Raw genomic sequence first — 27,037 nt, 5'->3', positions numbered from 1 at the left:
TACACGCCCATTGATGGGCCATTGCCATGTGATTTGGTGGACGATGTACAGGAGGTCACTACTTTGGTTACTTGTGTGTCCACAGAGAATTGCTAACCTCCACCCTTATCCAATTTAATAGGTCTGGCAATGGGGCGGATCAAGGCCGAGTGCACCAAGAATGCACCTGACCCGAAACCCGAATATGAAAACCTAACCTGAGCCTGATAGCCTTAATGAGTGAAAAATCACCTCTGCCCTTGAAGCCGGTGGGGACTCGAAACCCGATGAGGACCCCGCGGGTGGGAGCAGGGAGCCAAGGCTAGTGTGGGCAGCGGCTCAGCGATGTGATGGGCCGGAGTGGCGGTGTGCTTGACGGGCATCGGTAGGACCACGGGAGGCAGGAGGCTGGCTAGGTTTAGCCGGTTAGGTGGGTTGGCCGACTGGTGGGCTTAGACATGGCAACAATGGGCTGGCTAGACCGCTAGGGTTAGATGGGCTGGATGGGCCAGCGGCTCAGCGGTTGTGCATCCCATCTCGGGCCCCCGTGGAGACCCGTAGGTGAATTCCTACCCTCGTGACCCCCGCAAGGCAAATTTGCCCCCACCGGGTGCAAAACCCACGAGCTCTGACTCGTTGCTAGGCCTACAATTGAATGAAATATGAATCAATTTTTTAAATTCAAAAGAAAATAACTATTTGGTTCATGAAAATTTTCACTAGTTTATGTTCCTTCTCGAATTTCGTCACCGTTAGTTTTTGAGAAGTTATTAATTAGCTTGTTTCATAGTCATTATGTGCTCATACCAAAATGATATTAATGTAGCTAGAATTCGGTGGCTCTGGCGAGGGATTGGGTGAAATATTTGAGTGCCTCATGTTCAACACCCTCTAGGAAAAATATACGGTAGCACTAGCGGTGGGATGTTGTAGATTTATGGATGTCTCCTACCCCATCCGTGATATAACACTTGCCACATGGCTTAAATCTAGGCATGGTGCTCTATGGCACCGGTGCCGTAAACCCCCCTCCTCTGGACTTAGATTATCTGCAGTGGAGTGGCAACTGCAGAGAGTGAACAACTCTCTGCAATAATGCCAAATTTGCACCATCCGATTAGGCAGCAACAGGCAAGATGAATCGCTACAGCAACACTACTATAATATAAAATTCATCACAATACCACTGATTACTGTGACAACAGTAACTTTGCTATAGTGTTCTACAGAGGCCTGTAGCACGAGACACAGATTATTGTGCGTGTCACTATAGTTCTTTGCGTTGGCTCCTTCACTGCAGAGGATCTAGGCCCCTCCCCCTCCCCCTCCCACTACCCCAATAAACCCACAATCATCTTGCTCGGTCTTTCAAATTGAATGAAGAGAAAGATGAAGGCAAAAACATGTTTTTGGTCCCATTTGAGAGCCACTGACAGCAAATGGATTGAAGTGAAAAGAGGGGGGAGGGGGGGGGGAAGAGGAGCGCTCAACATTTGAAAGGAAGGGAAACATAATTTTTTTTATGGTAGATAAGTGAATAGGCCAAAATTCAATGGCATTGAAGGAATTTTCTCAAAGTTATAGTCCATGTATGTTCCACCTCTTTGATTAAAGATAGATTATTTGAAACAACATTTACAATTTAATTAAAAAAAATTGATATCAACCGGGCAAACTTGAGGTTCGTATTACAGTTAAGAGAGGCAAGATATTATGATGCCACAGTGGAAGAGGCAGATACAAAGGCGTAATCAAACCATCGTTAACTCCATTGCTTCTTGACAGGGTCAGTGATGGTATGATAGATGTTGCATCATCTAGAGAGTAGGGACCCAACTCTTGATCGTCGTCGCTCCTGATCTGCAACATGAACATGTTATCACACATGCATGGGTGATCGAACATTCATTCGATTGTCTAATTAAGCACATGTCGAATCCATGGGGCTTGGCAATAGCATCAGCCGGTTCATCATCCACTACGGTCGCCATGGTCACGAACCCAAACCCTCGCGAACGCCTAGTTTCTCTGTTCCACATGACCCTCACATGCTTGCTTCACATTATACCGGGCAAATTATCAAGTTTTGGTTCATTTGGGAGCAATTAAAAATGAGATCACGACTGGGTTTGCACTTGATTACCTTGGATCAAGGGTGGATATGGGCCTTAGGCAACTAGGGCCACAACCCCTAGTCGTGGCCCAAATTTTCAAAGTTACCCCCTTGAAATGGGCGACAGAAGTATAAAATTGTAAAAATTCAAAACAGACATAAATATTTATAATTTTTAGATTTACAAATTATAAGCATAAAAATTATAACATATTCAGCGGAGGCATCCACCGCAACTGATGATCGACGACCTTGGTGAAAGGGTAATGAGGTCCAAATTTACTCAACATGTTCATTTCACTGATTCTGCTTTTGTTGTTTTGTTTGAGCCCCATGATGTTGGACACGCTCTTTCTGATTCAAATTGGGTCAATGCCATATATAAAGAACTAAAAATACTTTGAGAGAAACCAAGTTTGGGTCCTTGTAGAATCACTCCCAAATATCCACACCATAGGTGCAAAATGGGTTTATAAGAACAAACATGGAGAGGATAAGTCTATAGTTGGAAACAAAGCTAAACTTGTGGCACAGGATTTCACTTAAATAGAGGGGATAAACTTTGGAGAGATCTTTACCATTAGAATCCTTCTTGCATTTTCAGCATCCAAATGTTTCAAGTTATATCAAATGGATGTCAAGAGTGCTTTTCTAAATTGGTTCATAGAGAAATTGGTCTATATCAAGCAACACCCTGGTTTCGAGCACCCTAAATACCCACATAGAGTATACAAGCTTCAGAAGGCTTTGTATGGGCTTAAGTAGGTGCCTAGGGCTTAGGATGATAGGCTTAAGTTTTTCTTGTTAGAGCATAGGTATATGATGGGCTCGGTGGATAAAACTTTATTTACCTTCAAGTATTGCAATGATTTTCTACTTGTTTAGATATATTTGGATGATATCATTTTTTAGCTCTTTTCATGCACTTGTGGCCAAGTTTGCAGAAACTATGAGCAGAGAATTCGATATGTCAATGATAGGTGAGCTCAACTTCTTGCTTGGATTTCAAATCAAGCAAGAACATTTGTCCACTAGGAGAAGTACACTAAGGACTTGCTGAGAAGTTTGAGATGAGTGATGCAAAGCGCTTGGTGACACCGATGACTATCTCGAGTGTGCTTGATCTGGATAAAGATGGTGAAGCGGTAGATCAGCGGGAGTACATGAGCATGATTGGCTCCCTCTTGTACCTGACGATGACAAGACTTGACATCAACTTCGACATATCCTTGTGTGCCTGCTTCCAAGCTTCACCAAAGACAGCTCATCGTCAAGCGGTAAAGCACATCTTGAGGTATCTTAAACACACCGTGTAGTATGGTCTTTGATTTTCTATATCCTCTTTGCTTTTTCTTCTAGGTTTTTCGGATGTCGACTTTGCTGGTTGTAAAATTGATAGGAAGAGTACCTTTGGTACTTGTCATTTCTTGGGTACCTCTCTTGTTTGTTGGTCTTCTCGCAAGCAGTCTAGTGTTGTGTAGTCGACTACTGAAGCTGAATATATTGCTATCGCTAGCTGTTGTTCTCAGATTTTGTGGATAGTTGCTATTTTGAGAGATTTTGAGTTATACTTCAAGAGTGTACCACTTTTATGTGACAATACCAATACTATAAGTATAGCCAATAACCCAGTCCAACACTTTAGAATTAAACACATAGATGTGAGATTCCACTTCTTACGAGACCACAATGAGAAGGGAGATATTGACTTCTTGCGAGACCACATAGATGTGAGTTTTTGCATTTTTGGCTTGTCTTTGCTTCTCTTCGGGTTTATAAAATCTTCTTATGCCAAATGATTTCTTTTTCTCTTTCTTGAGTCTTTTGGTCACTTGGATGAGCTTCACTTATTAAATTTCTTCAAACCAAAATCTTTGTGCTTTGAGGGTTGTCAATGTACTCATCAAGGGGGAGATTGAGAAACCAAGTTGAAATATACTTTGGTTTATATGTGATGAGTGCTTGACAAGGTTATTGATTTAGTTTGATGATTTGTGAGATTGCATGAGCATGTCTATGTATTGCAATTATGATCATAACTAACCAAAGTTGCAGAGAAATATAGAGTTGGAAATACGTTTGTGCTTGTCTTATGATGTGCAGGTGATGGATGCAACTTGGCAAACAGCGGTGGGATGATCAGGGCTAAGCGGGATGCTTGGTGCTGAACGATTAAGGAGGCCGGGTGGAGTCAAGGGTGATCCTAGCTATACACTTGGAGATCAAGCAAAGCGTAAAAATGTGGATGGAGACTGCGTGTTGACAAAGTCAAACAAAAGGGATGTTAGTGCAAGTGACAAAGTGGCCTGAGGGATCGGGAGTGGGAGAGATTTTTCGACGGTCAAGATCGCAAGATGGGGTACACGTGTTGATATCGGGATGCTTGCTTAAGATGTAAGCAAGTAGCGGTAAGTCATACTTTGAGAAGTGTGCAAGGCGATTTCATGGTTCGGCCTCAAAACCGTAGAAGGATGGAGTGCACGTGGAATCATCATGAAACTTGCGTTGAGGCAAAGCTAAGTTATAAAGATGCCATGGCCGTCCAATGGACGAGGAAAAAGATGATGAAAATGCCTTCGGTTGGAGTGTATTGGAAGAGAGGAGTATTTTGGGAACAATCTAGAAAACTTAAGGGTCAAGAAATCTAAGCTATAAATAGAGGGGAGGGTTGGTTGAGCCCTTTGAGCCATCCATTTGAGAGTTTTGTACTAGGATTTTAGAAGAAAAGAAGATGAGAGCTTAGCCTATGTATTAGGTGAGAGTTTTGTGCGCAAAAATATTTTGTAATTCGCTAAAAATAGGGTTGTCCTTAGGAAGTAATGAAGTTTATGTTTCCTCTTATGTTTGTGCTCATCTCTTTCTAGTTTCTCTCTATTAGCTCCCTTACTTTGTTGCGAGTTCTTCAGTTTTCGTTGTGATTTTTGTTTTTGCTTGAGAGCTGAAATTTTTCACCTTGTTGGAGTGGTTTTTCTTATTGCTAGAGGTATAAAATTTACATTCAGAATGATCTTAAATCTTCCTTGCCTCTAGATCTTTCAACTTGAAGAACTTCTTCACATGGTGTTCATTTATTTGAATCTGAGTATTCTTTGCTCAAGCTACTATTTTTTTTTTTTGCTATTACCCATGAAATGAGTTTTAATAGAACCTAGTATTCATATACATCTATAAGAACTATGCTTTCTTCAAAGTATTTTTTGTTGTGATCTGTTTCTTTTAGTTTCTTGCTTTCGCTATTTGTTTTGAGGTGCGTTGGGTGAGAAAATAGAAAAAAGGTCATCTATTTTAAAAGAAACTGATAAGTCGTCTATTCACCTCTCTAATCGTCATCTCGATCCTACACATTATGAAATATACAATATTCTATGACAATTATTTGAACATTATTACTAAGTACATTCTATAATCCAGATTCTGTGATAAATAGCATGAGCAGGAAAGACGTCACTATTGTGTTTCTGTAACAAAAATTGCGTAATTCTGTGACGAGTAATAATCATCCTAGGAACTAAAATCTCTTGTAGTGCATTCGGCAGCCTCAGCCCCTTCTCTTTCGCATGGCATGCGCTTTTCTCGTTATATTAACCGACAGTAATAATAAAATATAGTTTATCTTTAAAAAATTATAATTTTTTCATATAGAGTCGGATGAAAATAAATTTTATATGAAAATTATAGCGCTAGACGAGATCCATAACTGTAGTTGACTTTTTTATTTGAAGATATATAGATGCCCAAATAATTATTTAAATACTGTTAAAGAAAAACCACAAACTAGACTGCAAAGTAAATTATTGGATCTAGTATAACACCGGTAGGAATAATTGAAAAAGCTATACATATGACTACAAAGTTGAAAACTATAACTTCAAAGATTTTTATCGTGAGTTTGGTAACTCGGATTAATAAAAACATCTGCGTAGCACTGACTTTCAGATATAGCACTATGTATCTAAAAAATTTCGGACAAATTGTAGAAGGCCAATTTTCAACCAAAAACATCAGAGATCTTGTCGAATCTTCTGAACCTTTTTTGGGTCAAGAAAGGTACATGTGTAAATACTATCAGATCTGGGACCGAATATCACTGTTGACAGTGATTGCTGCTTATTCACTGCGGCTTAAAAAACCGATAATAATATCAATTTATACCAACAGTGATAACTTTTTCTGTAGTAGTGCATTATTACACATTAATAATTCCAATGATTGAAATACACTTATATAGCAAAAGGTGAGTATAAGATTGGACTCAAGGATTTATTAATTAGGTCAATTTATGCTAAGATATGTTTGAATAATACTAAGGCCCCATTTTGTAGAGCTATGGCTGCTAGCTCCACGTCAGAGTTTGAGTTTATAGGCAAAGATAAAATAGTTAAAGCTATATTTTTAGATTAAAATGGAAACAAATGGCTTACCCAAATACTTTTGATGTACCCATAACTCTAGCTTTACGAATTTCTATAGCTAGGAACATCCAATTCTAAAATTTTTTAAAGTTGGAGCTCTGTCAGGCCTAAAGGCTACAAGTATTTGCAATATTTATATTGTTAGGACAAGCTTAGTTGGCAAAAAAGAAGAAGTGCTAATTAATTCTTGCTTAAATGATAACGTGATAGTTACAGCGTATGTTCGTACTTCCGAACCATACGAGATATCTTTCCATATAAACCTCATTTTCTTCTATATAAGGGGGTGGTGTGCGTCTTCTTTCTCGTCAAAACACATTTGTTCTTGAAAAAACTACCATTCCGTAGCTTACTCGTATATTGGTAGTAGCCGCTTTCCCTCCTCCATTCGAGGATGCCGATGAGGGGAACTGGGGAAGGAAGTCAGAGGAGTGAGGTTCATCCAACGATCGTAGCCTCACGTTCTCCAAGCGGCATGCCATGCTTTTCAAAACCGCTGCCGACCTCTCCACCCTTACCAGTGCGAGGATTGCTACCGTGTTGCAGCCTGAAAACGGGAGGTTCTTCTCATTCGGCACCCCGGCGGTTGGCCCCATTGTTGACGTTTTCCTTTCTGGGAATGCACCAATGGAGTCAGACACCAGCAAGGAACAAAAGGCCACAATCATTAAGCTGCAGAATGAGTTGTTCCAGGTGGAGAAAGACAAAGGCGGTGGAGAACAAGAGGAAGCAGGAGACCATTGGGCGGACCAAGGAGATCCAGCAAAGCTCAAGGATGGCCAAGTATGTTCATGGTGAGGAAGAGAATCTTGATGTCAATGAGCTTTATCAGCTGTACCGTGAGCTCTCACGGATCCAGCAAATGATCGCCTAGTGTTTCTGGCTCCCCACAAGGTGATGGTTGGGCCGGGGTGATGTTTGAGTCTTCTGCTGGAGAAAGTTCTGGGGGTGCTGATGGTGACATGATCTTCCCTTGGTACTAGCTGCTGGTGCAAGAATTGTAGTGCTTGTCACTAGGCGAATAAATGTGATTTGGATTGTCCAGCTAAATTAACCTCTTAGGGAATAGGGACTTACGCATGTATGATTATATTGTGGGTCGAACTCTTGAAGTTTGTCTCATGAGTTTTATCCTTACATCCCTGCAATGCTTTTGAATCTTTCATATTATTGAAAAATGAATTGTTTTGATTCAAAATGAAAGGTGTTGCTTACATGGCGAGTTCGGAAGAACAGGGACATGGATTTGCATACACACGTGCAGTCTGAACAGTTTTCTTTTGCTTACATGGCGAGCTCGGAAGAACAGGGGCACGATCTAATCGGATGCCTCGATCTCCAAAGTATTTGATGGCAAAATCCGTCATCTTCGACAGTGAATCGGGTGGCGGCGCACTTGGATGCGACATGCAGAGAGAAGAGGAGCATCCTGAGTATACGGAGATACTTAAGAGTGAATGGGGAGAGAGGGTGAGGCGACACATATATTCACCCTTTGTGCAGGAATGAACCGAGTTAGCTTAGGAGCGAACTGATATGATGCATCTAGGGACGCCCATACGAGTCTCGCGTGCCAGGCTCACCAGCAGGTGCGAGCTGGGGCACCCTTGTGCATGCAACAAGCACACCCTAAAGTTATGCAACAGCAATGGACTCAACATTAAGGGTTTATACCAGCTAAGTGTCGGTGCGTAGCAACAAAAACATAAATAATAGATACGGTAAAATTAAGCATAAACTCAAGGTATACAGATATGAATACGTCATAGGAATGTCTCCTGATGAATACATTAGAAGCGATACTATAGTTTAATTTTAGATAGGATCCGAAAACGGAGAAAGAGATTAATTATTTGCTAATTTTTCTCCTAATTTATTTATTTATTTTTATTAGTAAAATCGGTCTTATATCCGTAGTTAGTAACGAGACAATGAGACTAAAGGACGAAGGTGGATAGCAAAAATGAATAAATTATTCGAATTTTAGAAGTTTTTATTAGATAGAAGGAGAATAAAAGAAGAGATGACGCGCTAACTTCATGTTTTATATAGTAGGGATTGGGTTTGGTGTTCCAAGTATGTAAGGCAGGAAGATGGGAAGGATTTCACACATGGAAAATGGTGCCGAATCCCAGACTTCATATTGCTGAACGATAGTTTCCACCATAATACAACTCTATTATCCTTTTTTGAAATGAATACAACTCTGGTCTGCTAAAAGTTTATTAAATCAACGCAATCTTCTCGATAGATTCTATCAGGGGAGAGTTGGAGATAGAGTATGAGAGTCCTAAACGTATTCCATACGGAGAGAGATATACACATATCTTACGTACTTAACATGGACTGCTTTGGAGACCGAGGCGTCCGATTAGATCGTGCCCAAGTCCAAGCGATGCCGAATGCTCCATCGATGTATGAGCGGAGTACTATGGAGATCGAGGCGTCCGGTCAGATCATGCCCAAGCGATTGGCCGGGGACGCGGCATCGTCACGTTGGCCCGACCTCCCGTTCGATCTGCTCCGTGACATCTCGTGCCGCCTCCACGCGGCCGTCGACTTCGTCCGCTTCCACGCCGTATGCAAGCCCTGGCGCGACACGCGTACGCCGGCGCCGTGCCGTCCCGCGCTCCTGCCGTGGCTGCTCGCGCCCCGCCCCCGCGACGCCACTGGACACCAAGCAGCTCGCTGCATCTTCTCCTCTAAGTCGAGGCGCCGCCGCGCCACTGCCGCCGTGACACCTCTTCGAGACAGAAGATGGGTGGTCAGCGCGGACGACGGCGCGGCAGCCTGGTTCCTCGCTACTTGTCCCGAGTCTAGTGGCCTCCTCGACCCTCTCACCGGATCAGCCGCCACCTCCCTGCCTCCCTACCCAGATAAGATCAAGTCATGGGTGGAGCGCCTAGAGGTCGGGCATGGTCTCCGGCGATGGCACCATCTTTTTGTATGCCTTTGGTCCCGCTCCTGTCCGCAGGTCGCGTCATCAGAGCACCTTCAATGTGGCCCTTCTGCACCCCGGCGATGCCACGTGAACGTTGGTGCAACGTAACCTGATCATCTCTCCCGACGAAACGGCACTACCGGAGACGGCTTCTTTGCCGAGTGTCCCATACTTTGCCGTGTGCTTTTTTATCGGGCACTCGGCAAAGAGGCTCTTTGCCGAGTGCCAGAGAGAAAGAACTCGGCAAACATCTGGCACTCGGCAAAGAGCCTCTTTACCGAGTGCCGCAAAGAAAGAACTCGGCAAAGAGTATATTTGCCGAGTGCCAGAGATAAAGAACTCGGCAAACATCAGGCACTCGGCAAAGAGGCTCCTTTGCCGAGTGTCATATTTTGACACTCGGCAAACCCTACCTATTTGCCGAGTGCCAGAGAGAAAGAACTCGGCAAACACGTGGCACTCGGCAAAGAGGCTTCTTTCCCGAGTGTCATTTTTTGACACTCGGCAAACCCCAATTTTTTTTCACTTTTGACCTTCAAACTTTTTCTGCAGTCCTCATACAATACCTGGTACTCCATGTTCCAATGTGGCACATTTCTCGGACTTTTTCTATATTTCTTTAATTTATTTCAATTAATTAAATTTTCTTGGATAATTCAAATTATAACTGCTAGTCATTCGAATAATGAAAAAAAATGAATGGAAAAATGATATTCATGTTATTTAGTATAATGTGAGGCCGTATCCAGGAACAGACCACAAATTTCGAACATCTTGTTCACGAAACATGACCACGAACTTGCGGTCGAGTTGTTTTTAAATTGTATAAAAAGCAAACGAAGTCCGAAAATCATGAAACTTGTCAAGATGTCATGATATCATATGTGGAGGCTGTGATAAAAATTTGAGAAGGTTTTGCACAAGTTGTCACGTACGATGCTTGCAAACCGAATAATCTCCGAAGAAACCTGGGTAAACTTCTTCGGTTTGCAACAGATTACAAGCATCGTACATGACAACCTGGGTAAACTTCTCAAATTTTTATCACAGCCTCGAACATATGATATCATGACATCTTGACAAGTTTCATGATTTTCGGACTTCGTTTGCTTTTTATACAATTTAAAAACAACTCGACCGCAAGTTCGTGGTCATGTTTCGTGAACAAGATGTTCGAAATTTGTGGTCTGTTCCTGGATACGACCTCACATTATACTAAATAACATGAATGTCATTTTTCCATTCATTTTTTTTCATTATTCGAATGACTAGCAGTTATAATTTGAATTATCCAAGAAAATTCAATTAATTGAAATAAATTAAAGAAATATAGAAAAAGTCCGAGAAATGTGCCACATTGGAACATGGAGTAACAGGTATTGTATGAGGACTGCAGAAAAAGTTTGGAGGTCAAAAGTGAAAAAAAAATTAGGGTTTGCCGAGTGTCAAAAAATGACACTCGGGAAAGGAGGCTCTTTGCCGAGTGCCAGGACGTCTGGCACTCGGCAAAGAATTTCAATTTTTTTTTAAAAAACCCCTCTTTGCCGAGTGCCAGATCGGGGGCACTCGGCAAAGATTTTTAAATTTTTTTAAAGAAAACCCCTCTTTGCCGAGTGCCAGATCGGGGGCACTCGGCAAAGGGGGGATTTAACCCCCGGCCCACGCACCGCACACACGCAAAACCTCCCCACCACCGCCCGCGCCCGCGCCAGCCGCCCCCGCCCCCGCGCCCGCGCCGCCCCCGCGCCCGCGACTGCCCGCGCCCGCGCCGGCCGCGCCCGCCCGCGGCCGCGCCCGCGCCAGCCGCCCCCGGGCCAGCGCCGCCCGCGCCAGCGCCGCCGGAGCAGGAGGAGAAAGAGAGGAGGAGGAGGAGAGGAGGAAGAAGGAGGAAGAGAAGGAGGAGGAGGAAGAAGGAGGAAGGAGGAAGAAGAAGGAGGAGTAGGAGGAGGAGGAGAAAGAGAGGAGGAGGAGGAGAGGAGGAAGAAGGAGGAAGAGAAGGAGGAGGAGGAAGAAGGAGGAAGGAGGAAGAAGAAGGAGGAGGAGGAGGAGGCGCCCCGGTCGCCGTTGCCACGTCCCCGACGCCTTGTCCACCGGCGCCCTGACCCCTTCACCACCGCTGCCCTACGACGCCCACTAGGTATGCCATCCGTCGTCGTCGTCGTAGTATTACTAGTAGTTGCGGTATTTGTAGTGATGGTATTACTTGTGCATGTCGGCCATCGTGCCGTTCATATATATGTGCATGTCGGCCATCGTGCCGTTGGTTTTCTTGCAGGTTTTGGAAACCTCACCGTGCAGGGGAGGTGCTGCCGAAATTTTGTATTGACAGTTTTATGTTTCTTTTTTTGCAGAGAAGAGCCAGTCGGAGCGGCGCCGGAGTACCTCGGTGACCCCGATCGCCTTCCTTGCCGCTGCGGGTCTGCCTGCACCGCGTCGCCTCGCCACTGCACCGACCCGCCACGGCCCCGCTAGCCTGACTCCACCGCCACCCTAGAAATATACGAACTCAAGTTTCATGGTTCCAAACCTTTTAATCCCGTCATATTTAAATGCCATTGGTTTGATCCTGAAGTAACGAGGCGGACATATTGTAATCTTGGGCTAGTCGAAATTCGACAGGATTCCGTCTTACCAGGAGACGATGTCTATATTGTGGCCCAACAGGCCACGCAAGTTTATTATCTCCCATATGCGTGTCAAACCATAAGGCATCTTAAGGGTTGGGATATTGTGCACAGGGTATCGCCACACGGTAAAGTGCCTGTCCCAAACGATGAAGATTACAACTTAGACCCAAACACATATGACGGAGAGTTCTTTCAAGAAGAGGGACTAGAAGGGAGGTTTGAGATAGACTTAACCGAAGCGATCGGAATGGAAGTAGACAATGAAACGGTTATTGAAGAGGACGTTGGAGATGAGGTGCAAAATGTGAAGGACTTACAAATGCTTGAGCGATTACATTTAGACAATGACAATGGCAACATTGCTCATTCGGATAGTGTTGATTATTTCGACATGATTGATAGTGATGATGAGACTTATGATCCAGCTAATCCCGATCATGAAGATTATTTCTAATACATGTAATACTATGTTATTTTGTAATTACGTTTTGTTTATTTTGCATCTCTTTCTAAGTACTTCTTGTTTATCTGTGCTTATTGGTTTACTCTTTTTAATTGCAGGTGATTGAACAAAGATGGTGGGCGGTGGGATGAGGAAGCTAACGTCCTTGTACCGAAGGACAATGACCGCTGCACCGGGGGAGAGTAGGAGGAGGAGCAGCCGCAGGAGGGAGTCGTCGCCTGCCGCCCCGTCGCGTGAGGAGGAGGAGGAGGAGCAGGTGCCCCAGGAGGACGCCGAGGAGGCGCAGGACGACGCGCAGGAGGACGACGAGGAGGCGCAGGAGGACGCGCAGGAGGTGGCGACAGCAGGGGGTTCCGCTTCCTCTAGTTCATCGAGTGTCTACTTGCGAGGTCCCGCGAGCCTCCCTCAGCGACCGATACCTCGTGAGAGACGCCCGCTGATTCGACCCGAGGGGGAAAAGTAAGTAACTTTAGATGTTATCACTACTTTATATGATATGTTGAATATCAAAATAGAAATTGGACGATTGTTAATCACTTGGGCAGGAACTGGACGATTGTGGCGAGTGGAGGTGCTCACACACGCCAAGTCAATGGCATCCTCGGTCTTCTGTGCAAGGAGCACTTCCCTGGCCTGGTTGAGTACGCCGGAGTGACGGGGCCGGCCTACTCGTTTGACCACTACGCCGCCGCCCCCAATGCTGCAGATCGGGCCCGCAGGGTATTCAACAACAAGGCGGAGCGGGTGAAGCAAGAGCTGTGGGTAAATCTTCCTTGCACTACATTGCTCAATACATCGTATTTATTGGACATTCTTGAAATAATGAATGGATACATCGTGTTTGTATGCAGGATTTCTTTAGATGCCAGGACGGACATGAGGCCAGGGCGGATGCGGTGGCTACCAAATGCTGCAAAAAACTCGTCGTGGACATGCATTACGAGGCGCGCATCCAAGCCGTCGTAACTTACCACGGGACCGTCGTTGGAACGAAGGTCACCAAAAGGGACGCAAGAACCATGACACTGACCCGGGACCAGTACCTGCAGGTAAATACAGAACATTAATACTGATTCCTTTTGAGATTAAGTAGGCTTAATTTCATCTTCTGATATGTCATGTACTTGATGGCCTGTAGATGATTCCTTATTGGTGCGCCGCGCATCCCCAGTGCTGGGAACAGATGGTGGACAAGTGGTGCTCACACGAGTGGGAGGAGACGCACAACTTGTGCCGGGAGCGGCGTTTGATGATGCCAGGTGTAGCACACCATCAAGGCAGCTGCAACCTCAGCGGATACGCACAAACATGGGTACGCGAATTCATTTATTTATTCTAACGCTCAATTCTGCATGATTTCTAATCATCTTGCTGTTTTTCTCGCAGTCGGCGTCACATGGTGGCCAGCCTTGCTCCATCTTCAAGGCATTTGCTATGGCCCACAAGGGCAAGGCGACGTCCGACGTCGACTACAACCCGGAGGACGGGCCCGAGGCGTACAGCAATGCGACCGTCCACAACCGCCTTAGTGAGTACACATCGATGGCAAGGGAGGTCCATGGGCCAGAGTACGATCCGAGCACCGAGGACCTTGATGGAGAAGTCGTCATGAGGGTGGGAGGAGGCAAGAAGCATGGGCGATACTGGATTGGCGACAGCGCAATCGACTCGGCCGCTACTCCCAGTCTCTCCCAGATTCGAGCAAGCAGCACGAGCACGAGCCCGGCCATACGACCTCGGAAGGACACTTCACACCACCGGGTGGAGGCACTCGAGGTTATTCCTGGTTTATTCGTCGTTCATTGGTTTTTTCATACATTTCCTTTGCATTATTGTAACATTAGGGTGAATATATTGTAGGCCCAGCTGGAACAAGAGAGGAGGATACGGGAGCAAATGCAGGCGACGATGGAGGCCGAGCAGCGGAGGATGGTGGAGATTCTTCAGTACATGCAAAGTATTGGCGCCGCTACGGGTGTGGCTCCGCCACCTTCGCTATTCGCTCCACCTCCACCTCCACCTCCTCACTATTCTACTCCTGTGAGTATAAATGTTTTAGTTTGTATGTTCATGCTTACGGTCAAACCTAGTGGAGTATGAAAGTTTTATTCATGTATGGTATATATTTATCTTGTCTCACACATGCAATCTCTTCTCCTTTGTGCAGAATCAATCGGCGGCATCGAACGATCCTCATGCTTCAGCGAATCATTCACCAAATCAGTTTCATTGACCATCTTGGTGATGATACTTGTGGTTGTTAATGGTACTTCTATTTGCAATTATGGTTGTAGATGATGGAGCACTTGGATTACTTGTGAACTTATTTGTGATATATTGTGAGACATGTGATGTTTGTGATATATATGTGGTGTTGGTGATATATATGTGCTGTTGATGATATATATGTGATGTTGGTGATGTTTGTTATATATATATCTGTTTGTTTGGATGGGATGTCAAAAACAAATAAAAAAGGCTGTTTTCAGTCACTTTGCCGAGTGCAATGGCCATGACACTCGGCAAATTGACAACATGCTTTGCCGAGAGCCATGGTCCAGGCACTCGGCAAATATGGCCTGTTTGCCGAGTGTCCTCCAGGTGGCACTCGGCACAGACGCCACCTTTGCCGAGTGTCCTCCAGGTGGCACTCGGCACAGACGCCACCTTTGCCGAGTGTCAGCTTAGCACTCGGCAAAGCCTTTGCCGAGTGCCCGATAAATTGCACTCGGCAAAGAGATCTTTGCCGACAAACTTTTTACCGAGCGCCCTTTGCCGAGTGTAGCACTCGGCAAAGCCTTTGCCGAGTGTATATCGTCCTTTGCCGAGTGCCTGTGGCACTCGGCAAAGAAGCTGTCTCCGGTAGTGCGGACTACTGTTGCGTCGCATATCGTGGTGGAAAGATCATCCTGTGCGTGGACGACATCTCTTCGTGCATCACGACGACGCAGGCCGAAGCCTACGATGGTGACAGCAGTGGTGGATGCCATTTGAACCCAGCAAGGTACTTCAATCCAGCTTCGTCATTGAGTCTCACGGCGAACTGCTTTGGGCTTGGGTTCAAGTCGACATCGTGGCGAGCTCGCTGTCACTGTCGGTATACGCGCTGCAGGAGGAGGAAGGCGGTGAGCCGAAGTGGGTGAAGAGGGACGGCCGGAGCTTGGCCGACCGCGTCCTGTTCCTGGGGCGGCCGAGCAGCTTCGCCGTGGATGCCGTTCGGCTCGGCATGAGCGGCGGGTGCGCCTACCTCGTCCCCAGGGGGCTGCGCCGCGTGTGCAAATACAGCTTCCACGTCGACGAGTCGGAATTTGTGGCGCAGCTGCCTGCCGGATTGCACGACGACGAGGCCTGGATGTGGATCACGCCCCAACCTGCCATTGCTCCAACCGAGGTAAGTCACGCGTGCCATGCCAACATGAGTTGCTGCCACCGACGTGCAATTAGTACTAGCAGCAAGAAAACAAGTTGAAATATGTCTTGATTTACATGTGATGAGTGAGTGACAAATTGTTACTTTCATTTAATGATATTTTGATTGCATAAGCATGTATATGGGTAGAAATTATAATCATGACTAACCAAAACTGTAGGAAATAAAGTTGACATAGTTCTTCAAAGTCCAGGAAAAATTGCACTCACCGGATTGTCCGGTGTGTGGTAATTTATACACACCGGATGATCCGGTGAGTACTTGGAGACAACGCCGGAGTATTTAACAGAGGTGCTAAAAATGGGTGTTCAGGATGGTCTACTCACCGGAAGGTCCGGTGTTGAGAGGCTTTCAACACTGGAGGAATTATCAGAGATGCAGGTTTTCAGTGCCAGAGTTGTTCTGCACATTGGATGGTCTGATGTGAACACTGGAGGAACACCGGACTGTTTAACAGAGAAGTGCAAAATCATGGTTTGGTGGTGGTCTATTGACCGAATGGTCCAGTGTTGAGCCTGTCAGAGCTTTTTCCAGAGGGAGTCCAGAGTCCGGATGAGTTGTAACACCGGATAGTGGTGGTCTACTGACCGGATGGTCTGGTGTTGAGTCCAGTGATTACTGGAGCTTTTTCTAGAGGAAGTTCAGAGTCCAATGAGTTATAACACCGGATGGTCCGGTGCTTGTACTGATGTGAGCTCTGGATTATCTGTTGTTCACGTGTTTGTGAGATGTGCTATTTTTGCAGGATTTCAATTTCGACTAACTTTTGATGAGTGTACATTGTGTTTGGAGATACATGTATGTTTATCTCATGATGTGTAGGTGATGGATAAAACTTGACAGTCGACGGTGGGATGATCGGGACCAAGAGGGGTGCTTGGTGCCAGACGATCGAGGAAGCCAGGCAGTATCGAGGATGATCCTAGCTGTGCTCTTGGGGGTCAAGCAAAGCTTAGAAGAAAGGATGAAGATGGCATGTTGACAAAGTCAAGCGAAGGGGATGCCGGTGCAAGTGACAAGACAGCCCGAGGGATCGGGAGCTGGAGAGACTTGTCAGTGGTCAAGATCGCAAGACAGAGTACACGTGTCGATATCCAGATGCTTGCTTAAGGAGAGGATAGGCTTAGCCTTTGTAATAGGTTATGGTTTTTATGAGAGAAAAATACTTTGTAATCTGTCTAAAATAGAGCTAATCTCTTGTTGAAATGAAGTGCAAGTTTACTCCCATGTTCGAGTTCATCTCCTTTCTAGTCTCCTTCTATTGGCTCCATGTTTTGTTGCAATTTTTTCCTTTTGGATGTGATTTTTGTTTTGGTTTTTAGTTGAAATTTTAGCACCTTGTGAAGTTATTCTCTTTGTTTTTAGAGGCATAAAATTCACATGCAAATACATACAAGTGGGTATTGAATTTTCGTGCCTCTAATCCATCGACTTGGAGAGTTTCTTTTCTCAGTGACCTTTGCTTGTTCTCAGAACTATTTTCTCTTATTTGCAGTCGTTTGTGGCAATGACTTGTGGGATAAGTACAAATAGAATCTAGAGTTCATCAACTTTCATGAGAGTCATGTGCCAGAGTTTTCTCTTGAAACTAAGATTTCTCTCCGTTTTTGCTTCTGCTTGTGTTTTGAGGTGAGTTGAGTGATAAAAATAGGAGAATGCTATCGAATTTCGAAAGAAAATTTGTGAGGCGACTATTCACCCCCCCCCCCCTAATCACTGTTCTCGGTCCTACAATTAGTACCAAAGCTGGTTTGATCACTTGTTGCTCTTAACTGCTTTGCAATCCATAGGCGACAATGGAGAGAAGTAGGAAAATTCTGCTGTTTGATGACTGTGATTTTTCATGCTGGAAGGTACGCATGAAGACTTATCTTCTAAGCCAAGGAAGTGCAATTTGGGAGATAGTTAATTCCAACTATGAGAGCCCTACAACTCGCACGACTCAGGTTCAAATCGAATAGTATAATACCAATAACAAGGCTAGAAATATTTTGTTCACAAGCCTAAGTCGGAATAAGTTTGATAAGGTCCAGCACCTCCGTACTATCCGTGAGATCTAGTCTACTTTAAGTGTCTTTCATGAAGGCACTAATCAGATTAAGGCTAGACGCCGAAGCACATACAACTAGGAATATCAAATGTTTATGCAAGGATCCAGTGAATCTTTGGATGTTATATTTGCTAGATTTGATGGAATTGTTAGTAACCTTAGATCCACTAGTGTTTTACCCTACTCTGATTATGAGGGGACGATCAAGCTTCTTTATGCTCTTGATCGTAGCATATGAGAAGTGAAGATTTCGAGCATTAAAGAGTCACCAAATTATGACACATTGACTTGTGATAAACTCTTCAGCAAGCTCAAGTCCATAGAGATAACCAAGACGGCTCGAATAGGTCTTAGAAACCCCTATCTCAAAACATGATATTGGTTTCCAGACTAATGGTGGCAATTAGGCTGAAGCTGGCTTCTCTTGTGCTAACACTTCACTGAGTGGATTTGCTTTGTCTTCCTTGGTTTCTATCACAGAGGAGTAGGTGGACGCACTGAATGATGAGGACCTTACGCTTATTGTGAAGAAGTTCACTTGCTTCTACAACAACAAAAGAGAATAGAGGAGAGGGAACTCTCATGCTTGTTTTGACTATGGTGATACCACTCACTTCAAGGTGGATTGCCCTAAGCTCAAGAAGAGGGAAGACCACGACCATCACTACGACAAGCACAAGAAGAAAAATAAGAAGCCTTTCTTGAAGAAGAACCACAACAAGATGGTCAAGGCAGCTTCGAGGGTGTTTGTAGCAACTCTCAGCGGCATCGACACCTCTTCAAGCGAGGAGGAGAGCTCAGAGGAGGAGGAGATGCTAGTGAAGGACAAGAAGAAGAAGAACAAGGACTTCACCGGCCTCTGCATTATGGTGAACGACAACGACAGTGACCCCCTCCGAGGTCGTAGGCGGAGGCCTTGAGAAAAAGTGGCTCATCAACTCCAGTTGTTCATGTCATATGGCCGGAGATGCATCATGGTTCTCCAGCATCATCCCCGTGAAGCGACACGCGTACATCATATTCGGGGATAATCGGAAAGGAAGGGTGAAAGCCAAAGGTATGGTAAGGGTTAACGAGAGTTTCACTCTTAAGAATGTGGCTTTAGTGGAACATCTGGGATACAACCTTCTCTTTGTATCTCAGCTGTTGGATGAGGACTTGGAAGTGTGTTTCAAATGCAATACTTCTCGGGCTCTTGATTCTTTCGGCGCTTTGATTTGTCAAATTTCTAGAGTTAAGAGAGTTTTTTGAGACGATTTTTTCTTAGTCTCTGGGTTCTTCTTCGTTGTTTGATTGCTCAACCTTCTTCTGAGCTTTGGATGTAGCATAGGAGACTAGGGCACATGAACTTCGATTTTCTTACTCGTTTGAGTGCCATATGCTTAATCTGAGGATTGCCTAAGCTCAAATTTGAGAAGAATCTTGTTTGTGCTCCTTGTCAGCATGATAAGATAGTTGTCGTCTCCCATCCACCAAGTTAATCTAGTGATGACTGAACGACCGAGAGAACTTCTCTATATGAATATTGTTGGTCCTTCCCGGGTTAGTTTAGATGATGGGAAATGGTATGTTCTTGTCATTGTTGATAATTACTCTCGCTACTATTGGGTCTTCTTTCTTGTTAGCGAGAATGAAGTGTTCTCTATTTTTGGAGCTTGGCTTTAAGATTGTTCAAAGAACTTCCTAGTGCATTGAAAGTAATTCACAGTGATAATGTCACCGAGTTCAAGAACTATCTCTTTTATGCTTTCTATCTTGAACATGGCATTAAGTATCAATTTTCTGCCCTACGTGTTCCTTAGCAGAATGGCGTGGTTGAGAGGAAGAATCGGACTTTGGTGGAGATGGCTACGACGATGCTCAATGAGCACATGACTCCTAGGAAGTTTTGGGCTAAGGCTATTAGCACAGCTTGGTATATCTGCAATCGGATTTTCTTATGCTCGATTTTGATTTTGACTTTTTATGAGTTGCATTTTGGGAGAAAGCCGAATGTTTCACATTTGAGAGTTTTTGTTGTCGATGCTTCATCCTAAAGCGTGACAATATTTACAAATTCAAGTCGTGTTCTTTCGATGGAATTTTCTTGGGGATTTGCTTCATGGTAATTCTTACAAGGTTCTTAATCTTGACACTAACACCATCATGGAGTCATGTGGTGTGACCTTTGATCAAGAAACTCCTCGTGTTAGTCATGTCTTTGAGTGTGCAAGAGATCAGAAAATGAGCGAAAGCATCTTTGTAGATGGTAACCTTCTAGCTCTCGGTAATGATGAGGATGATCTACTATTTTCTGTCATAGTACCTATTTCAGAGCTAGCTCTTGCTACTTCTACACCGGTAGAGGGTCATGTGGCCTCTACTTCCACTTCAACTACTTTCGAGCCTGCACCAGCGACAATTGAGGGCGAGATCGTCTCACGACGTGAGGTTCCTCAACATATCTAGCAGAGACATCCCGCACAACTGATGGTCGGCGGCCTTGGTGAGAGGGTAACGAGATCCAAATCTACTCAATATGCTCATTTTACATATTTTACATTTGTTGCTTCTTTTGAGCCTCATAATGTTGGACACGCTCTTTCTGATTCAAATTGGGTCAATACCATTCATGAAGAATTATAAAACTTTAAGAGAAATCAAGTTTGGGTCCTTGTAGAGCCACCCCCTAACATTCATACTATAGGCACCAAATGGTATTCAAGAACAAATAAGGGGGATGGGTCAGTTGTTAAAAACAAAACTAGAATTGTGGTTCAGGGTTTCACTTAAATAGAGGGGATAAATTTTGGAGAGACTTTTGCACCGATAGCTAGGTTAGAAGCCATTAGGATCCTCCTTGCATTTGGGCACCCTAAGGTTTTAAGTTGTATCAAATGGATGTCAAGAGTGCTTTCCTAAATGGTTTCCTAGATGAAGAGGTCTGTGTTAAGCAACCCCTAGGTTTCGAGCACCCCAAATACCTACATAAAGTATACAATCTTCAGAAAGATTTTTATGGACTTAAACATGTGCCTGGTACTTGGTATGATAGGCTTACTTACTAGAGCACGGGTATGTGGTGGGGTCAGTGGATAAAATTTTGTTTACTTTTAGGCACGACAATGATTTCCTACTCGTTCAGATTTACGTGGATAATATCATTTTTTGTGGCCCTTGTCATGCACTTATAGCCAAATTTGCAGAAACTATGAGCAGGGAGTTTGAGATGTCAATGATGGGAGAGCTCAACTTCTTCCTTGAACTGCAAATCAAGCAATGCAAGTAAGGTATATTCGTCCACCAGACGAAGTACACCAAGGATTTGCTAAAGAAGTTCAACATGAGTGATGCTAATCCCTCGGTGACACCGATGGCTACCTCGATCGTGCTCGATCCGGATGAGGATGGCGAGGAGGTGGACAGCGAGAGTACAGGAGCATGATTGGCTCCCTTATGTACCTGATGATGACAAGACATGATAGCCACTTCATCATTTGTTTGCGTGCTCGTTTTCAGGCATCACTGAGGACGTCTCACCACCAAGTGGTGAAATGTATTATAAGGTACCTCAAGCATACTCTTGAGTATGGTCTTTGGTTTTCTGCCTCTTCTTCTCTTTCCCTTCGAGGTTTTTTGGATGTGGATTTTGTTGGCTGTAGAATTTACAGGAAGAGTACCTCTGGTACCTGTCATTTTTGGTAATTCTCTTGTGTGTTGGTCTTCCCGTAAGTAGTCTAGCGTTGCACAGTCTACTATTGATACTGAATATGTAGCTGTTGCTCACAGATTTTGTGGATGGTTGCTACCTTGAGGGACTATATGTTAGATTTCAAGAGTGTGCCACTTTTGTATGACAACACCAGTGACATAAGCCTTGCCAATAACCCAGTTCAATACTCCAGAACTAAATACATAGATGTGAGATTTCACTTCTTGAAAGATCACAATGAGAAGGGAGATATTGAGTTGAGCTACATAGATACCCAACACCAGCTATCCGACATATTCACCAAGCCTCTCGATGAAACAAAATTTGCTTATTTGAGGGGAGAGCTTGGAGTGTGCCATCCTTATGGCATTATATGAGGGAGAGTTGTATTGTACATACTTTATCCTACTTTTGTTGCATTAGCATTGCATAGCATTTTTGTAAGATAATCATAGTAGTTGAGCTTCACTTATATGTTCATTGCATTTTCTTGTACTAGTTGTGAATTTGTGCTAAGTGGAGTGGATGTATAACAATATGTGCAAGCTTAGATTATTTTTGAGACATGACATAAAATCTGTTGAGCAAGCTTGAATTTGTACACAACGGATGATTCGGTGAGCACTTGGAGACAACGTCAGAGTATTTAACAGAGGTGCTGAAAATGGGTATCCAGGGCGGTCTACTCATCGGAAGGTCTGGTGTTGAGAGGCTTTCAACACTGGAGCATTTAACAAAGATGCAGGTTTTCAACGCCAGAGCTGTTCTACACATCGGATGGTCCGGTGTGAACACCGGAGGAACACCGAACTGTTTAACAGAGAAGTGCAAAATCATGGTCTAATGGTGGTCTACTGTCGACCGCCAAATTGCATCTATCACCGACACATCATGAGACAAACAAACATACATCTATAACAATATATAACTTAACCTACAGTTAGTCCAAATCGAAATCCTTAGTTCAAAACATATCTCAAAAAAATTGTGAACACCGGATGATCCGACGCACATTCCTTCTGAGCACCGAACCATCTAGTGTGTGCAACTCAGCAGAGCTCTCCATCTGGAATCCTCTCTGCAAGAAATAGTCCGCCATGCATTCATATCTATTACTAGACGATCCTGCGTGTTCAAGTCCGTCAAAGTCAGTTTATAACCTCTCTGCAAGAAATGCTCCGATGTTCACTTCACCTCAACGCCGGACCATTCGGCGTGTACTTTAAGTTTTGTCTCTATCTTGAAATGCTCCGGCGTGTACTCCGTCCAAATGCTAGACCATCCGGCATGTTCAACTTACAGAGTGTTGGTCCATCCAGCATGTATATTTTTCCTAAACTCAGAGACAAACACGCCAACTTGATATTCTCTGTAACTTTGATTAGTTAGGATCATAATAGACATACATATACATGTTTTTTAACCCCATAAATCAACAAATCAAATCTACAATCTTATCAATCACTTATCATAAATAAATTAAGATATATTTTAATTTGATTTATCAGATGTCTTATGCCTGGAGGAGCATCCTACGAGGTGTGGAGGTATTGAAGCTAGGCGTTATCTGGAGAATTGGTAACGGAGAGCATGTGTGCACATATGGCGGGATGCATGGATTCCAAGAGAGTGGACGAGGAGGCCAAGAACACTGAGAGGGGCAAATTCGATTACTCGTGTCGATGAATTGATTGATCCTCACACCAGTACTTGGGATTCAGAACTGATGCAGCAAACATTTTGTTTTGAATCCAGTGAGTTATGGGGTCAATTGGCACCAACAGTATTTAAAAAATGCTTATATACCTACTAATAATTACTTATAAATTTTGTTTTGAATCCATTGAGGTTGTTTTAGGTTGCATCCAAATAAACGACGTGTTTGCCCTCGTCTTCCTCATCAATTGTTCCTCTTCTGTTGCACGCCACACCGAACCGACACGCCATCCCAAACAAGTAGCCATCAGCCATTGGAGAAGATCGCATATCGGTCGTCCTATTCTCCTAGTCACCTGCTCCGGTGACCTTGGCTTCCACTATAGGTGCTCAGATATTAATCGACCATGGAGTTTCTCAAGCTTCCTGTGCCTCTGTGGGCTTGGAGTTTGGAATTGTAGCCAACATTTGATTTCCTCATGATGCTCGAAGGAACAACTGGCACCATCAGCAGCAGTGGCGGACCTAAAGATTTCAGGGAGCCTGGGCTGGATGCAAGCCGTGCCCATACAGGTTAGATTTTGTTTAAAATTTAATCGGTCCAAATCACGAATTTACTTATAGCCTATATAGAGGTAAAGAGGCGAGTCGGAATGGAGCCCGGACGGATGCTCAGGGTCGCTAGGCCCTGGGTCCGCCACTGATCGGCAGTACCAGCGATTGGATCCATGTTTGAGTTGTGGGGTCAACTGGCACCATGGTTTCTCTTTTTTGAATTAAAATTGCTATATACCTACTGATAATTACTTGTAAATTTCGTTTTGAGTCCAGTGCGATCTTTTTAGGTTGCATTCAAACCCACGGTTAAAAATTCTTTGATCCATCACTGACCTTGACTATACTGAGATTTGTCATTGTTTTAAAATCTGTGTTGGCCACTCTTTTCTTACTACATAACTCCCCATCACGTGATCATTCGTTAAACCTGAATTGATCTCTACTATATAAAACACGAATTAATTTACGCATCACATTTTCTCCTTATTTCAGCCTCCCTAAAATTCAAATAAAAGCTCCTAAAATTCAAATAATTTACCTACTTTTTTGCTATCGACCCTCATCCTTCAGTCTCCTACCGGCTACAGATATGAATATGTTTTACTAATAAAAATAAATATAGAAATTAGAAAGGAAATTAGTAGATAATTTTTTCATTTTTTTTGGAATCTCATCTAAAATTAAACTATGGTATCGCTCCCGATATATTCGTTCGACGGTGCTCCTATAACATATCCACGTCTTTATACGTTAAGTTTATACTTAATTTTATCATATTATCGTTATAACACATAAACACTTAGCTAGACAAAGAGATTAGATTGGTTACGGACTTGTGGGAAGGATGTCGCACGAAGAAGATGTGCAATGAACGGTGAATAGTTTCCACCGTAATACAACTCTGATTTGATAAAACCTCTCAAAAAAAAAACTCTGGTTTGATAAAAACAACTCAAACTACTCGCTAGAGTCCTAAACATATTCCATACGGAGAGATCGAGGCGTCCGATCAGATCATGCCCAAGCGATTGGCCACGGGCGCGGCCTCGTCCCGCTGGCCCGACCTCCCGTTCGATCTTCTCCGTGACATCTCACGCTGCCTCCGCGCCGCCGTCGACTTCGTCCGCTTCCACGCCGTGTGCAAGCCCTGGCTTGACACGCTTCCGCCGGCGCCGTGCCATCCCGCGTTCCTGCCGTGGCTCGCCGCGCCGCGCGACGCCACTGGGCATCGAAGGGCTTGCTGCGCCTGCGCCTTCTCTGTGTCGAGCCGCCGCCGCTGCGCCGTGGCCACGGCCATACGTATACGAGACAGCAGATGGGTGATCAGCGCGGACGACGGGACGACCACCAGGCTCATGACGGCCTTTTCGATCCGCTCGCCGGATCTACAGCTGCCACCCTCCTGCCTCGCTACCCAGATGAGATCGAGTCGTGGGTGCAGCGCGCAGTCGGCGCCGTCTCCGGCGACGGTACCATCTTTCTGTACGCCATTGGTCGGTCGTATCATGATCCCACCTTCCAGGCGGCCCTTCTGCGTCCCGGCGATGTGGCGTGGACGCTGGTGCGAAGGAATTACCTTCGCATGTCTCTCGACGGGAGGGACCGCTGCTGCGTCGCATATCGTGACGGCAAGTTCGTACTGTGCATGGACGACACCACTTGGAGCATCGCGACGGTGCAGGCCGAAAACTACGCCAGTGACCTCTGGTGGCGGATATTTGGTGAAACCGGCAAGGTATTTCAATCCAGCTACGTCTTGGAGTCACGCGGCGAGCTTCTTTGGGCGTGTGTTCATGTCAAGAGCGCGTACTACTGCTACAACGACCTCTTGGATTATCGTGTCGTCGGCCGGAAGCGGAAGCAGAAGCGCTGTCGGTGTCGGTGTACTCACTGCAGGAAGCGGAAACGGACGCCGGTGGTGTCGAGCCGCGGTGGGTGAAGAGGGATGGCCGCAGCTTCACCGACCGCGTCCTGTTCCTTGGGCAGCCGAGCAGCTTCGCCGTGGACGCCGCGCTGTTTGGCATGAGTAGCGGCGGGTGCGCCTACTTCGTCCACAGGAGACGGCGGCGGCGGCGCGTGTACAGGTATAGCTTCCACGACGGCAGGTCGGAATTCGTGGCGCAGCTGCCTGCCGATTGGAACGACGAAGCCTGCATGTGGCTCCGGCCTCAACCTGCCATTGCTCCAACTGAGGTGAGTCGCGCAAGCCATGCATGCTGACATGAATACATGATCTTTCCTCCCAAAAGAATCTACTTTTACTTAGTGTAACGTGGCGCTTTAAGGTTTATTTCATTGATTCCACTCGATCAGTTGCAGTCTTTGACGTGCGATTACTAGTAGCAAGTATCTGAACATTTTGCGCGTGCATGCATGCAGGAAATCAGAGAAAGGCTCGAGGCTTCGGAACATGTACAACAGTTGAGACAGTTGTTATCTATAATTCGGTCCATCTCATCTGGGGATGATGGCTTAAAAGATAACTTCTATAACCCATAGTCAGAAACCTTGTGAAGAAGCGACAGAGATGACGAAGATCTTGTTATGCCTCTGTCTCTGCCTCTTCCACTGGGGAGCGCCATGCATTTATATTCCTCTCAACTTGCTTAGTCAAGTGATCAATTTTTTCATTAGCACGGAAGTTTTGCTTAGTCTCTGCCTCTTTCATTAGCACTCCCACCCATTTGCTGTGAGGTTGCTATGATCTGCAAACCAAGAGATGCATGAATTGATGCCGGAGAGATGCACAAATGCATGCTCTGAATTGCTAATCTAATACTTGATAAACTCGCTATGTAAATTTTTCGAATATATCACCATCGGAAGTCTCAGCGATGGATCCATGTTTGAGTGTGGGGTCAACTGGCACCATAGTTTTTCCTAAATATTTTTTTGCATACCTACTGATAGCTACTTATAAATGTTTCGAATCCAGTGACATTGTTTTAGGTTGCATTCAAACGCACGGTTAAAAATTCTTTGATCCATCACTGCCCTTGGATAATACCGAGATTTGTCTTTGTTTTAAAATCTGTGTCGGCCCTTTTTCTTACTACAGAATGTTTATCCACGAAACTTGATTTGATAACTGTAACTTCAATACCAACGAAAGATACC

At 44.7% G+C, this 27,037-nt stretch overlaps 1 protein-coding gene across 1 annotated transcript; it reads left to right on the top strand.

The window, feature by feature from the left end:
* Positions 1-8,899: 8,899 nt before the first annotated feature.
* LOC133900257 (uncharacterized) lies at positions 8,900-16,004 on the top strand. The gene is made up of 2 exons (XM_062341367.1): positions 8,900-9,549; positions 15,554-16,004. Exons 1-2 carry the CDS (start codon positions 8,900-8,902, stop codon positions 16,002-16,004), a joined length of 1,101 nt encoding a protein of 366 aa, XP_062197351.1.
* Positions 16,005-27,037: the final 11,033 nt, after the last annotated feature.

This window comes from Phragmites australis, chromosome 19 (assembly GCF_958298935.1).
Source record: "Phragmites australis chromosome 19, lpPhrAust1.1, whole genome shotgun sequence".
Lineage (NCBI taxonomy): Eukaryota > Viridiplantae > Streptophyta > Magnoliopsida > Poales > Poaceae > Phragmites > Phragmites australis.
The sequence above is the reverse complement of the archived record's forward strand: the minus strand, read 5'-3'. Positions and strand labels throughout refer to the sequence as shown.